At 39.5% G+C, this 15,296-nt stretch overlaps 1 protein-coding gene across 7 annotated transcripts in view; it reads left to right on the top strand.

Annotated features, from left to right (window-relative positions):
- NIPBL (NIPBL cohesin loading factor) overlaps positions 1-15,296 on the top strand; it is a 129,168-nt gene that overhangs the window by 101,833 nt on the left and 12,039 nt on the right. For all 7 annotated transcript variants that reach the window (XM_083402579.1, XM_083402581.1, XM_083402580.1 and 4 more), the window contains 17 exons: positions 936-1,074; positions 2,351-2,433; positions 3,687-3,819; positions 4,388-4,531; positions 5,100-5,189; positions 6,931-7,145; positions 7,262-7,364; positions 8,909-9,007; positions 9,104-9,250; positions 9,599-9,733; positions 10,224-10,322; positions 11,690-11,743; positions 12,208-12,316; positions 13,432-13,568; positions 14,454-14,594; positions 14,912-15,005; positions 15,105-15,259. In XM_083402579.1, coding sequence (XP_083258705.1) covers positions 936-1,074; positions 2,351-2,433; positions 3,687-3,819; positions 4,388-4,531; positions 5,100-5,189; positions 6,931-7,145; positions 7,262-7,364; positions 8,909-9,007; positions 9,104-9,250; positions 9,599-9,733; positions 10,224-10,322; positions 11,690-11,743; positions 12,208-12,316; positions 13,432-13,568; positions 14,454-14,594; positions 14,912-15,005; positions 15,105-15,259 — 2,077 coding nt within the window. The remainder of the gene's footprint in view (positions 1-935; positions 1,075-2,350; positions 2,434-3,686; positions 3,820-4,387; positions 4,532-5,099; positions 5,190-6,930; positions 7,146-7,261; positions 7,365-8,908; positions 9,008-9,103; positions 9,251-9,598; positions 9,734-10,223; positions 10,323-11,689; positions 11,744-12,207; positions 12,317-13,431; positions 13,569-14,453; positions 14,595-14,911; positions 15,006-15,104; positions 15,260-15,296) is intronic.

Raw genomic sequence — 15,296 nt, 5'->3', positions numbered from 1 at the left:
TTGGTTAACGAAATGCCAGTGAGGTTTAGTGGACTAAGACTAGGCAAGCATCTATTCCAATCCCCACTCCACCATGAAACCCCCTGGGTGACCTGCGCCAGCTACTATTACAGCCCAACCTGCATCACAGATTTGATGAGATAATAAAAGAGGGGTGGGGTATAGCATAGGATCAAGCCATGCAAAGCATGCCACTCTGAATGCTATAAAGGAAGGGTGGGATAACATTGAAGGAAGGAGATGTATGAGTGTGAGGCAGGAATGCTTAAATAAGGCATGGGGAAAGTTTGGCCTGCTGACCAAATTAGACCTAGCAGGTCTGGTTTGGCCTACAAGGCTGTTTTCCCCATGCCATACACCTCCTGTCAATCTGTATCTACACCCAGTATTAGGTTTAGGACAGGTAAAGACATTACTGCAAAGGAACTACCAAAAGCTTTGAAGTGCACTCCCAATTGTTCCATAGCACTTGGGAGCTGCTGATCCCTTCTGAAGGTGTGGATTGCTGTCATAGCTCATGGGTGGTGACTGCAATCTCCACTGGGGTTCCTGATCCAAAGCTTTCACATGCTGAAAGTGGGACTTGAATTCAGCATCAACTCCCAAGTCCTGCTTTTGTCAGGGGTCTTCCTCTACAACCTTGCTTGTAGTCAAGCTGGGCTGTAGAGCAGAAAAGTTCCCATCCCTGGCTTAAATCATGTAGCTTCAAAGTAAAGTGATACACTTCTGTTGGATCAACTTTTGTTCCAGAAATGTACTGCTCTTTGGGGGAAGCTTATTGCTTAGTTTGAATGCAAAACCGCAACCCTATTGTGGGGATAAGATTTGAGATCATTGTAATAATTGAAGCCAATTGAAAAAAATGCCAAGGGTTTTAGTGTTTTCCACTGGGTTGATTTTTAACATTAGTAAAATAGGTTTGTGTTTTTCAACAGACTGAACAGCAGTGACACTGATGGTGAACCTATGTATATTCAAATGGTGACTGCACTGGTGCTACAACTAATTCAGTGTGTTGTGCATCTACCATCAGGCGAGAAGGACTCTAATTCTGAAGAGGAGTCAAATAAGAAGGTGAAAAATGCTTTAGATTTATGTATTTAGCATATGTTCATATAGTTCTTACCGTTATCATCATAAATTCATGGAATGCTGGGCCAGTGATGGGTCGGGCATGGAATGTGGGGAAAGAGCAAAGGGGGAAATGTCAGTTGGTGACACTTGAAGGAGAAGTTGAAAAGGCACTGAAGAGAGAGGAAGCAAGTAAACACAATATATCAGAGATGAAGAAAAGTGAACCTGGGCAACAGAGCAGATAGACTGAAAGACCTGTGAAAAATGAATATTCAACTAACTGTGTTAACTGAGGTTGAGTTATTTGATCACAGTGTTTGTTGGCTGAGTGAATTATATTTTGTTTTTAAGATAATGAAGTAGCGTATTTACCGAGTCTAATGCACCATTGAATCTAATGAGCACCTCAATTTCCAGAACATTGAAACCAAAAAAAGTATTTGCTGGTGAATGTACTGTATTGGGCTGAATTTAAGCCTCACTTTCCCCCCAAATTCCAACCATGAAAAGTTAAAGTGCAGCTTATATTTGCAACCTTACGGTATGCATCCAGGAGCGCAGGGCAAACAGCGCCCACCTTGTGCGTAGTTCCCCGTCCTCTCCCCCAAGGCCGGGAAGGGAGAGAGCGAGGAAGGGGAAAGGCTGCCGACAATGCAGCCCCCCCCCCCCAGTATGTAGCCAGGAGCAGGGAGAAAGGGAGCAGCTTATATTTGGGTATTTGTTTTTTCAATTCTAAAGGTGCGGTTTATATTCGGGTCTGGCTTATATTCAGGCCAATATGGTAAATGTGCCATCAAATCTAATGTGCACCTTAATTTTCACAGTGTAATTTGTCCAAAAAAGGTGAGCGTTAGGTTCAAGTAAATACAGTACAGTGGTGCCCGCAAGACGAAATTAATTCGTTCTGCGAGTTTTTTTGTTCTACGAGTTTTTTCGTCTTGCGAAGCACCAATGCGTATTGGCGGTTTCCCACAGGAATACATTGGCGGTTTAAAAAAAAAAAAGGCGCAAGACGTTTCGTCTTGCGAAGCAAGCCCATAGGGAAATCCGTCTTGCGAAGCACCTCAGAAAACGGAAAACTCTTTCGTCTTGCGAGTTTTTCGTCTTCCGAGGCATTCGTCTTGCGGGGCACCACTGTATTGTTCATGTTGAGTAGACTCAAAAGAGATTGCAAGGTTGCATCTCCTTGTCCATAGTTGAGAAACGTCTGTATTATACTTGCTGTTGCATAAATCACAACACACATTCAGTAAGCAGGCGCTGTGTTCATTTTCAGGTGGACCAGGATGTCCTCATTACAAACTCATATGAAACAGCCATGAGAACAGCACAAAACTTCCTTTCCATTTTTCTCAAGAAGTGAGTAGAATTCAACTGTTCATCTGTTATAAGTTTTATTTCTGTGTTGCTGTCCATGCAGGGCTTTGTCTCCTTCCACTTGCTCAGGAGGCAGGGACCATGATAAATATTACCCTTACCTCCCTTATTAAGGTCTTAGAATTCTAGAATTCTTTCTTTCTCCCTGGAGAATATCAGGAATTATCCCACCCTATGGCATAAATTGGTTGTGTGCAGAGCTCTTAGAATAGACATCTAACACACATCATTGTTCAGAAAATTTTATAGCCTTTTTGTTTCCTTCCACCCTCCCTGGTGAAAGAAGTATCTACTTCCACCATTGCTTAGTAGATCAAGTTTTGCATTCCTCTAGCATACAAAGCACAACACATCCCTGTTTCATTCATCATCATCGTACTTTCCATCAGGGCTGCAGTTCCCTCAGCATCCCTGTCATCAAATGCTCCAATGTCAGATCTGTTGGACAGTTATCACAGTCTGATATCTGGACAAACAGAGAAAGGAACATTGGGACTTTCCTTCTCAAAATGTCCAGAGGCACTCAGAATCAACCCAAAACTCTCATTCAATGGCTGGCATTCAGTGGCAATAATCTATTTTCATGGACTACATGCAGACACTTCTGCATCATAAACAACCCTTCCCTCATAGTTTCTCTTTTCTTTGTCCCTCCCTCAATTCCGGATAATTCTTGACATTTATGAGCTTGTCCATGGTGAAACTGGGAGGGGCTTGTTCCGGGGAGGCAAAAATGTGTGAGTGCTTTTATATTTAAACGCTCTGTCACAAGAGACTAGGGCCCTGCGGGACTTGACATCTTTCCGCAGGGCCTGTAAGACAGAGCTGTTCCACCAGGCCTTTGGTCAGGGCGCAGCCTGACCCCCTCCTCTGGCAATCTGCACAGGGTCTTGCTTGCTGGTTGCCATCAATTTGTGTTAGCCGCCCTGAGACCGGCTTTGGCTGGGGAGGGCAGGGTATAAATAAAATTTATTATTATTATTATTATTATTATTATTATTATTATTATTATTATTATTTAGCGCTCATTAACCTGGCATCAAAAGGATGTTAAGGCATACTTCTTCTCCCAGGTGTGATTATCAGGCTTATTACTGTTATATTGTTCCACATTTATGATTATATATATAGTGCCAGAAAATTCTCACTTAAAATGTAAAAGAAAAATCTAGGATTCATTGAAAGGTGAATTCATTATGTCTTATTTTCCCCTTTTCATTGCTTTCTTCAAACAGATGTGGTAGCAAGCAAGGGGAAGAAGATTATAGGCCACTCTTTGAGAACTTTGTTCAGGATCTTCTTTCCACGGTCAACAAACCAGAATGGCCAGCTGCGGAGTTACTACTTAGTCTATTGGGAAGACTGTTGGTAAGATGCTTGGATTTTTGAAGCAATAATTCTGCTTCACTTTTAATAATGGCTTGCTTATTTTGATGTAAGTTGTGAAAATAGTCTTACTGTACTGAATCTGCATGTTGCATGCAGTGCAATGTGCTTTGAGCAGGCGCAGACTTAATATAAGAGTGATCCTTAACTAGGATGAGGGATGAAGAACAGTCAGTTTCACTCCTTTTCCTACCATTTCTTTTTTTAGACTTCTTCTCCCTCCTGCTCTATTATCACTGTTCCATATTAAGTCTCACCAGTGTCAAACATGGTTACAGAAATGGACTCCAGATTTCAAAAGCTATGTTTGAAGTATCCTTGAGTTAATGTTGGTCAACTATAAATATATGCTAAATGAGACGCAGAAGAAATTTTCTTACAAATGGAGAGAGGATGGCTTTTGATCTGAAGTGGCCTGAATTATATGTGAAATGCTAAATAATGTTACTGAACTCTTCCCATTATTGTAGGAGAGGATCAAGCAATATGGTCTTGAAATGTGAGGGGAATAAAAATGAAGTTTATATATTTTTTTCTTTCATTTTCTTAGGTCCATCAATTTAGTAATAAATCTACAGAGATGGCTTTGAGGGTGGCATCACTCGACTATCTTGGTACCGTAGCAGCACGGCTGCGGAAGGATGCAGTCACTAGCAAAATGGATCAAGGATCTATAGCTCGAATTTTAAAACAGGTTTGAGTGAAGCTATTGTTGATTATTTTAAGACAGGTTTCAGTGTAGAGATTAGTGTCCATAAAATATTTGGAGTAACATCCCATACAAAACAATAAGGAGAAAAATAGCATTGTGAGATTTCTTCTTTGTGTTACTCTCAAAAATCAAGAGTGCCGTTGACCTCTTATTTTGATTAGTTTACCCTTAAAATATAAGTTTGTGGCAGTTGCCTCTGGGAGCATCCAGCTGTTAGCTGGGGTGGTGTGGGAGGTGGAGGGTGAGGGGGAAGAGCCAACATTTAATTTCATGGCAAAATAAAAATTTGCTGCAGAAGAAGCAGCCCAACAGGTTTGTTGGGAGATGGTGTTTCACACACTTACTACTAATTGATTGTGCGTATGACGACTTTGTTTGATACCTTTTATTTTTGTTATGTGTTAACATGTTGTGTGTGACATATTGATGCTCCCGGTGTGTTTTGTAATTTGTTTACTTTAAAGTGTGTTTAGATCAAATTGATCCAAGTTAGTGTGTTCTGATATTGGGAAGGGTGTGAATTTTATTTAAAATATATTGTGTATTACAGGTCTCAGGACTGGATGATGAAATCCAGCAACTGCAAAAGGCACTGTTAGATTATTTGGAAGAAAATACAGAAACTGATGCATCACTAGTGGTATGTTGTAGTTAAGTGAAAGTCTGTGTAATCCTTTCTGTCTTGAAGGCCACATCAACTATAGGCCAACCCTTGAGGGTGGTATGCCCATTCGGGCATGGCCAAAGTTTGCAGAAATAAATCACATGTGCGCACACACCCACACACCATGGTGCTGCATTGGAAAGGAAGGTCTTCTGCTTACCTTGCAAATGTGCTGGCTTGTTCCCTTTTAAGCTGAGTGAGTAAGGTCTTGGGAGACCTTAAGCCTTTCTCCCTTAGCACACCAATAGAGGAGGTGGCACAAAGGCTACTGCCTTTTAAACTTTTAAACTGCAACTAGATACACAGGCATCACAAGTTAAACATATAGAAAGGTGGTATGTATGGACATCTAAAAGGTTATGTAGAGATTGATAACAGCAGTTATAAAGTTCATGTTACTTGTAGCTTTCTGATATGAGGCAAAAAAACTGGCAAAATTTATTACTCTAGTGTTTTTCCCTGCTGAACTTTACATGTCAGTGTTTTAGTATTACATGCAAGTTGCCTCTTTTTACTATAAACTGTTTCCTGCTTCATACACACCCAATGTTAAGAAGTTTGGGGGCTGTCCTGACAAGCTCCTGCACTAAAAATTTACCACTACACCACTGTTCAGTATAAAAATGCTAGTTCTTCCAATTTGGCAATACTTTTTTTCTTTTTAATGTTTGTGGGGTTGTAATATAACCTAAGAAAGAGATGACAAAACCACATTTGTTTTTAAACAACTTGAGTGATTTTGGGGGGGGGGGGAGTTCAAATAAAGGAGCAAACATGGAAGTGCAAATCAGACATTTTCCCTGCTCCCTTCTTAGAAGTTTGAGAAGCTGAAGCAGGAGTTGCACCTCCTCAGATGTGTCACAAATAAGTTTTGCCACTTTTTAAATGTTATGCTGCTTTTGCATGAGTGAAAGAGAAAAGTATCAAGTACTCAGTGTTGTGGATTTTGGATCTAACTTGCTCAGTACAGTGTACTGCCTATACTGACTGGTAGGCTTCCAGGCCGGAATTTTTCCTAGCCCTATCTGGAGATACCGGGAACTGAACCTGGCGTCTTCTGAATGTAAAGCATGTGCTATGCCTTGAGATGTGGCCCTTCTCCTTTATGGGGAATATACCACAGTTGTCATTGACTTTCCTTCCTATCATGTAAGCATTCCTGTATTATGGACAGAGGCACTCTGGGTAGGTGAAGAGTGGGCCCTAACACTTTTATGATGGTCACATTTAATAAGCAGTAGAAGAACACGTTCATTTATTATAGACTCTAAAAACAGTTTATAATTGTTTTATCATGTTTTGTAGTGTAACTAATCCAGGAGTTAAAGTGTATTTGCAAACTAAAGTAACTCTTGTACATGAAAATGGCTTTGGGTTAAATTCAACTATATGCAACTCAAAATACAGTTGATAAATTCAGCTATATGTAATTCAAAATGTAGTTGGCTTGGAACATGGAAATGCCCTGCTTCATTTCCAGTAACAAGAACTTATATCAATATATTCTAAAATACTAGTGTCTGCCTTATTTATTTATTTATTTACGAATGAAAATCTATATCCCTCTTTTCTGTTGCTGTAAAAATACTCAAGGCAGTTTTCATCAATTAAAAATATACTAAATAAGCATATCCAACAAACAGTAGAAGCAATGAAACACTTTCTGACATTGTCCTTTTTGGGACTTATTTTTCCACACTCTCTCCTGCCGCACCAGTTTTCTCGGAAATTTTATATAGCACAGTGGTTTCGGGACACTACTATGGAGACTGAGAAAGCAATGAAAACTCAGAAGGATGATGATTCATCTGAAGGAACACACCATGCAAAAGAAATCGAGACAACGGGACAAATCATGCACAGAGCAGAAAGTCGCAAAAAATTTCTTCGCAACATCATTAAAACGGCACCTTCTCAGTTCAGTACATTAAGGTGAGTTCCACAGATAGTTCATTTTTATTTACTAAACAACATTTGGTGTTCATGTATTGCCATATTCTTCTGTTGATAAGCAAATGCTAAAGCAATATTCTACCACTTCATTACAGGATGAATTCTGATACTGTGGACTATGAAGATGCTTGCTTGATTGTTCGCTACTTGGCCTCTATGAGGCCGTTTGCCCAGAGCTTCGATATTTATTTGACACAGGTAAACTGTGCCAGAAGTCTTAGTGAAATACAGTTGGCTTCCTGGTTCCAAACGCTTATGCGGTAGTGTGCAATATCTGTTCATTGTTAAGCGCAGGTATTTAATAGGTCGTGGTAACACCACATGCTTCCATAATTATGTATCAATTCCACAACATTTTTCTTTATCCTGCATGCATTTCACACCTCCTTGAACTCTTTATTTCATCTGTGCATTTTTGTAACAAGAACCTTAAGTTAAAAAGGTGTCTTAAAAGGATAATGGTCCTTTGCCTACATATACTTTATTTGCATTCTTGAATTTTAAGGCTATTACCTCATAAAGTGTATATTCACACATCATAGTAGAGCAGCTTAATAACTCAAAATAGAAAATAGTTTTAGTAGTTTGCTTGCAGTGCATGGTACTGCCATGATGAATGTCGTAATTAGTAGCTTGATTATATTAATACTTAATAGGAATGCAAGCATGTTTGAATGGGTCACCACGTTAGGCCTCCAGAAATACAAGTGTACTCCTACTTTGTTTTATTTTTTGGCCTTCATTGTGGTTCTTGACCAGAGTTGATTAAAAAAGCAGAAAGAATAATGAAATAGCTACTATGGAGGACTTGATCCAAAATTATCACCAAAAAAATCAAAAGAAAACACATACTTAGATGCCTCTTTAAAGAAGGCATTATCAACAAGCAAGCAGTCATATTTTATATCACTCTGGGCACAATCCACCTAACATTGCTATTGCACAGCCTCCATTCATTTCAAGGGGCAGGCCCTCCACAAATCCACTTACCGGGGCAAATGTCCCTCACCTAGGCTCAGTGCTGTGGCCTAGATGTTCTCTTTACCTTCTTCCTGACCATATTTGATACAAGCAGCCAAGGCTCACTGTAGTGAGTTCCAATTCATCTGCCCAACAGTGGTATAGACAGGATAGTCTATTTTCCTGGCCCCAAAATCATGCATCTTTGGTGAGGAGGAAGTGCTTTCTCTGTGATGGCCAATGAAAATCCTACCCTCTTACAGTTCAGCCAGCTGTAATATTCTCTGGAGTGGTCTTCAATTCACATCATTCTTGTCACAGGTAATGGATGCACCTGCCCACCCCATAAGTGAATCAAGTGGGACACAGGCTGCCCCTACCCAGTCTCCTTTTGGAATAAGCTGGGCTTTGGAGCTTCTTGCTTCTGCCAGTTTCAAATGTCAGCAAGACGTAAGGCACCTCTTGCCCCCAGTCCTCCACATATGCAAGTGTGCACATGTTAAAGGATTTGAAGGAGGGGATATTGGCTATTTCAAATAATGGCTTGGCTACTGAATTGTGGCAAAACATGTGGACCTTTCACATGGAGTGAAATGGGGTGGTGCAATTAATATGTTTGACTGAGTTCCCCTTTGGTGAGATTATGTTAGATTTCTGGTAGCTGGTTTTTCATTTTACTTCAATTCTAGCATGTTTCCTCACTTCATTTTTGTTCGTTAAACATTGCGTTCTACTTTTCAAAAGCAAATAAAATGCCTTTTTGTTTTTTGTTTTCTTATTAGATTCTGCGTGTGCTTGGTGAAAATGCAATTGCTGTTCGAACAAAAGCCATGAAGTGTTTGTCTGAGGTTGTTGCTGTAGATCCCAGCATTCTAGCCAGGGTAAACAAAGGAAACACTCTGTGACCATACACACATTTTTCTCACAAGCAGCTTTTATGGTTTCCCTCACTTTGTGTTCTTGCTTGTTGCTTATAGCTTGACATGCAACGTGGTGTCCATGGACGGTTGATGGACAATTCCACTAGTGTACGAGAAGCAGCCGTGGAATTACTTGGTCGGTTTGTGCTTTGTCGACCACAGCTTGCTGAACAGTATTATGACATGCTGATTGAGCGAATACTGGTATGGCTACTTTTAAATTCTAACATTTTATAAGTTCAATTTTTACATAGCTCTTTATGATGAAATACATATGATGGTCCTCTGTTCACCTCTGTTGAAACATAGTTTCTGACAAGCATCTCAAACTGCAATAGTGAGCATTAAGAAGATTTTTTTCTCCATTTGTAAGGATTTTACACTAAGTGTTTTAGCTTATTAATCATAGTACTGTGTGGTCTTGTTTTAATAGACATTATATTAGTTATCTGTTGCTAATCAGCTTCTTATAGCTGCCCTATGTGTTGTAAGATGGGTAACATGCTGATTTTTTTTCCAGTATTAAAATTTTTCTTTCTTTTGCTTCTTCAGGATACTGGTATTAGTGTCAGAAAAAGAGTCATAAAGATTCTTAGGGATATCTGCATTGAACAACCAACATTTCCCAAAATTACAGAAATGTGTGTGAAAATGATTCGCAGAGTCAACGATGAAGAAGGCATTAAGGTACAGTAAACAAATCACTTACTACAGGGGTGAGCAGCCTCTGACCTGTGGGCCCATCTTGGTTGGCAGGGGTTCCAGTTTTGCCTGTGAGGCCATTTCCCTCAAACCAGGCCCATCTGTCCATCCGCTGAAGTCATGGCATGCTGCTAAGGCAGGATTAAACCCTGTCCTCATGCCCATCAGCTGACATCCTGCCTTAGCAGCATGCCATGTAACAGGATTGTGCAGCCGGGACAGCGGGACTGAGCAGGGATTAAAGCACTTCTCAAAAGCAGTGTTTGGATCTCCTGTGAGCAGTGGGTGGTTGTTGCTTCAGCAGGGTGGGGGTTGCTTGGCTGAGGCTATATTGGTGCTGATTTCCCTTCTCTTCAAGTTGAGCTGCTAGTGATATGTGTCTAGTGAATTGGGCTTTTTGTAGACTCTTGTTGGTAGTTTAGAGACTGTGGTAAGCTACTTTTACCTAATCAATAGCTATCCATTTTATTTCCAGAAACTGGTAAATGAGACATTCCAGAAGCTGTGGTTTACTCCAACTCCCCATAATGACAAAGAAGCAATGACCAGGAAAATACTGAACATTACAGATGTGGTATGAGAATGCTATTGTTCCCATTGACTAATGTATCAGTTGTGATAAATTGAGTTGTGTCTGACGTGTTCTAATTTTGTTATTGTCCTTGACATGATTGGTGATTATCCTCTGTCCCTAGTGTTGGTTTATTCTTTAAACACTGAGAGTTCTCATGCTGTAGTGCTCAAGCAAATGTTGCAGTTTGCACACATCTCCCTTGATACATGTAAAATACTGTGGGTCTTTAGTGAGGTTCCCTATAACTAATCAACTATTCTAGTATAGCATGTATGTAGGAATGAAGTTGATTAAGTAAACATAATATTAAATGGATTCAAATATTTTCAAGAGAGTTTAACAATACTCCTGCAGTACAGTGGTACCTCGAGTTACAAACGCCTCAGGTTACAAATGCTTCAAGTTACAAACTCTGCTAACCTGAAAGAGTTACCTCGAATTGAGAACTTTGCCCCAAGATGAGAACGGAAATTGTGTGCCAGCAGTGCAGTGGCAGCAAGAGGCCCCATTAGTGAAAGCACGCCTCTAGTTAAGAACAGTTTCAGGTTAAGAACAGACCTCCGAAACAAATTAAGTTCATAACTAGAGGTACCACTGTACAATATTTTTATAGTTTATATAATAATATTATAGTTTATATTTATATAAAGCAGATTTCATGTTTATTTGACATTGTTTCCAAAAACATATTTGGTCTGCTTTGGTCTTAAGTTGATGATTAATGAACTTAGATGGTGTTTCAAATATTTGAGATGCTATTCAGAAACCTATTAGTACTATGAATGAGCATGTCACTTTACAGAGCCTAATAGGAAAGAGGTCCCTGCTTCAAAAATAATGTAGGTTAGACAGAGTGAAGGGATAGTAACATAAAGCAATAGTCATAAGGTTAGAAAAAACTTACATTTGGTATATTACTATTGTGGGTGGCGCTGTGGTCTAAACCACTGAGCCTCTTTGGCTTGCCAATATAAGGTTGGCAGTTCGAATCCACACAACAGGGTGAGCTCCCGTTGCTCTCTCCCAGCTTCTGCCAACCCAGCAGTTCTAAAGCACACTAGTGCAAGTAAAAAAATAGGTACCACTGCGGCAGGAAGGTAAGTGGAGTTTCCATGTATTCTGGCTTCCATCACGGTGTTCTGTTGTGCCAGAAGCGATTTAGTCATGCTGGCCACATGACCCGGAATGCTGTCTGTGGACAAACACTGACTCCCTTGGCCTGAAGCGAGATGAGAGCCCCACCCCATAGTCATCTTTGACTGGACTTAACTGTCCAGAAGTCCTTTACCTTTTCTTATTGATGTTTTAATATTCACATATGTTACTGTAGAAAAGTTACATGCAAATGAATTTTCATTTTCTCTTAGGTTGCAGCTTGTAGAGATACAGGGTATGATTGGTTTGAACAGCTTCTTCAAAATGTAAGTAACTGTTTAGATAACTTAATTTTTTCTAAAAATGGAACTCCCTCAGTTTGAGGGGCAATGACAATAAAGATATTATTATTATTATTATTATTATTATTATTATTATTATTATTATTTATACTGAGTGGGGTAGGCTGTGGAATGGTAATTTGAAGGTGAAGGTGGATTCTTGAGGTTGCTTCCACAAATGGGAGCAAGACCTTTTTGGGAAGCCATTTCAGAGAGGGGGGGTTGCCAGGAGGGTGTGAGGAAAGTCACCCTCCTCCAACCCCATTACACACACTTTTCTTTTGCTCCAATGCACTGCTTGCAAATTATTGGCCTATTGACAGTTGCTTCCCATGTGTGACAGAAATATAGTTTTTTGCTATTTTACATGCTTTCTTATGAAGATGGCTTGTATATTCTCAGAATCTAGCCATGAGTATCAACATTGTCCATATTGTATATCTTTGTAGTTGCTAAAATCTGAAGAAGATGCTTCATATAAGCCTGTAAAGAAAGCCTGTACTCAGCTTGTGGATAATTTGGTTGAACACATTCTGAAGTATGAAGAATCTCTGGCAGGTAAAACAGTTATTTGCATTCCATTCATAAGCTATGTAGATTTTTTTTGTGGGTAGCAGAGCTCCAGGTGAAATTCAAGTTACTCTTCCACATGACTGTACGAATTATTGCAGAAGTGTGTTCATATATAAACCTCATGTAGTGAGGTGTGTGTGCCTCCAACACTGTTAGCTTTCAGGAGGAATTGGAGAACATTCCTGTCTACCCAGGCACTTGGTGGCTAAAGAATACTGTAAGGGCGATCCTGAGATCACTGGATGAAATGTTTTTACCTGTAACCTTTTAGATATTTTTAACTGTAACTGTTTTAGAATGCCTTTTAAATTTTATTGTGGATGTGTTTGCTGTCTTGGTCCCCTTAGAGGGGAAGAGTGGGATATAAATTCAGTAAATGAAATACACTTGACCATGTGATTGTGTAGCTAGAAAGCAGGTACAGAAGGACCTGTTCACATTGAGAGAAAGCATCTTATGACCTAGCCTTCAGAACTATAACCATTACAAAATGAAGCACATAGTGCAGTTTTCTTGTGCACATTTTGTGGTCTTAAACTGAATTGCAATAGTTCTGCACTTGTGAAATAAAAACCCATCTAAATAATGTTCCCGTGGAAGCTTTGAGTGTTGCAGGGGAAGCAGATGTTGTCATGTCAAACCAGAAAGTAGACAGGAACATGATAATAGCTCCAAGGGGCACTGTTGGATGAAACATTCTCCTCCTAAGGCATCTACACCTTGCTGGTGAAGCTGGCTGGTTTGTTAAAGGCCCTTGCCTTATTTTGTAGCCTTTGACTTCTGAAAGACTGAAGTACAGTAGGGCACTCATCCTCGAGTCAGAGGAGGATGGTAGCACTGTGCCCTCTGATGGGTGAAGGGGGGCAAATGAGACATTCACCGTTCTCCCCTCCCCAGGAAGCAGCACATGGACCTGGCCATTGCAAGCAGCTTTGGTTCTAATTCTGCTTGTTGATTTAATTGTCCAGGACGCACATGATACTAAATAATACTAACAACAGTTTTTGTATATTTGAACATCTTAATGGAATATTAGTTAAGTGTGTTTGTGTGTGCATATGTATATGCATGTATGCTTACATTTTTTTCTTTTTTTTCAGATTCTGACAATAAGGGTGTGAATTCAAGTTGCTTGGTAGCTTGCATAACCACTTTGTTCTTATTCAGCAAAATCAGGCCCCAGTTAATGGTCAAACATGCCATGACCATGCAGCCATATCTTACCACTAAATGCAGTGTAAGTACTCCCTACTGTTTGCCCACATTGCCTCTGCTTATGTTATGTGAAACTCATGATTTGAAGTGAAAATTGGAAGCAGCAAAGTTATTGGCTTTCCCTATTGGCTTTTAGGCACCAGGCCTAGGTAACCTATTTCCAGAGGAATTTGGGGTTGCCCCGATTTACTCCTTTATTTTTATATTGGTTATCTGCATAGGAAACAGTTTTAAACATCTTGCTGCTTTTAAATTTGCAAACTGGAGATCACGGGTTGGGAAAAAGGTTGATAGTCCTCTCTTGTGCCTCAGAAAGCATTTGCTTTTCATGCAGATGACTCTTCTTTAATTCAGGGTAGTTTCAAACCATATGTGCCTAATAGGTTTGCATGGTCTCCAATGCTTCTCTCGGCAAATGGGTGAAGTGTGATAACATGCAGACAGTGTGTGTACACATCAGAAGGGACCTTATTAGACAAATATCTACATGTTAGTCATATATGCTTTTTATGTTTGCTGCAGGGCAGTTTCAGCTCCAGTTATGGAGATGGTTTCCATGCCCCTCCCCCAGTAAGCCTACCTCCTCACTGCAGCAGGTCTAGGGGGCCCTTTACAGTGAGCTCTGTTGGGGTGTGGGCCCTTGTCATATGCCCATTCATGTCAACCCTTGCTGATGCTAGTTTAACCTTTATTTATTTTTAATAAAGTTGCTAACTGTTTAAACTCACATACTGGCAACTGTTTTTTCTATCTGCAATATAATTTTTAATATTCCATTCAAGGTGTATTTGTAAACAGGTGGAATTGATCACTAGGAGTGATTATTACTCATTTTATTCAGATACGTAGTAGTATAACAGCACATGAAAAGTGAAGAAGCTTAACCATATGCAATGTTTTTCTGTAGAGTCAAAATGATTTCATGGTGATCTGCAACGTTGCAAAAATTTTAGAATTAGTAGTGCCACTGATGGAACATCCGAGTGAGACTTTCCTTGCTACTATTGAAGAAGATCTCATGAAGCTTATAATCAAATATGGCATGACAGTAAGGTTTAATTTCTACTTCAAACTCATTTTGCATTAGCATGGTACTCATGTTAAATATGACTTGACTTCATATTTTTGTAATGGTTTTTACTGCACTTTATTGGCATTAGTCTTCTTATAGAGATGTTAGTTTTCTTATAGAAAAGAAAGCTAGAAATATATTAGAATAAAATCATATTCTCATAATAGCCCCAGAGCTTTCAGCTTTTGGCATTTGCTAAAATAAGGGCAAGATGTTGATTTCTCCACTGACTGCTTTGTATTGTCTTAGAGATTACTTCTAACAAAATCTAATGTGTTCTGCTTTGTTTCTAGGTAGTGCAACACTGTGTCAGCTGTCTTGGGGCTGTTGTAAACAAGGTCACTCAGAATTACAAATTTGTATGGGCCTGTTTTAATAGATACTATGGTAAGTAAATTTTTATGCAGAATTTTCATTATTTTAAAGTTAATTAAACATCTAATAGGAAAAGAAACTATGAAGACAAGTATTCTTTATTTTTTGCAGGTGCACTTTCAAAATTAAAAAGTCAACATCAAGAAGACCCAAACAGCACTATACTTACAGCAAATAAACCAGCACTCCTTAGATCCCTTTTCACTGTTGGTGCACTGTGTCGGCATTTTGATTTTGATCAAGAAGATTTTAAAGGCAACAGCAAGGTAAATCATTCAACTTGTTTTTATTATTGCTTGTAAG

The sequence above is a fragment of the Podarcis tiliguerta genome, assembly GCF_965153285.1.
Source record: "Podarcis tiliguerta genome assembly, chromosome: 11".
Lineage (NCBI taxonomy): Eukaryota > Metazoa > Chordata > Lepidosauria > Squamata > Lacertidae > Podarcis > Podarcis tiliguerta.
This window is presented reverse-complemented; position numbering and strand designations above follow the sequence as displayed.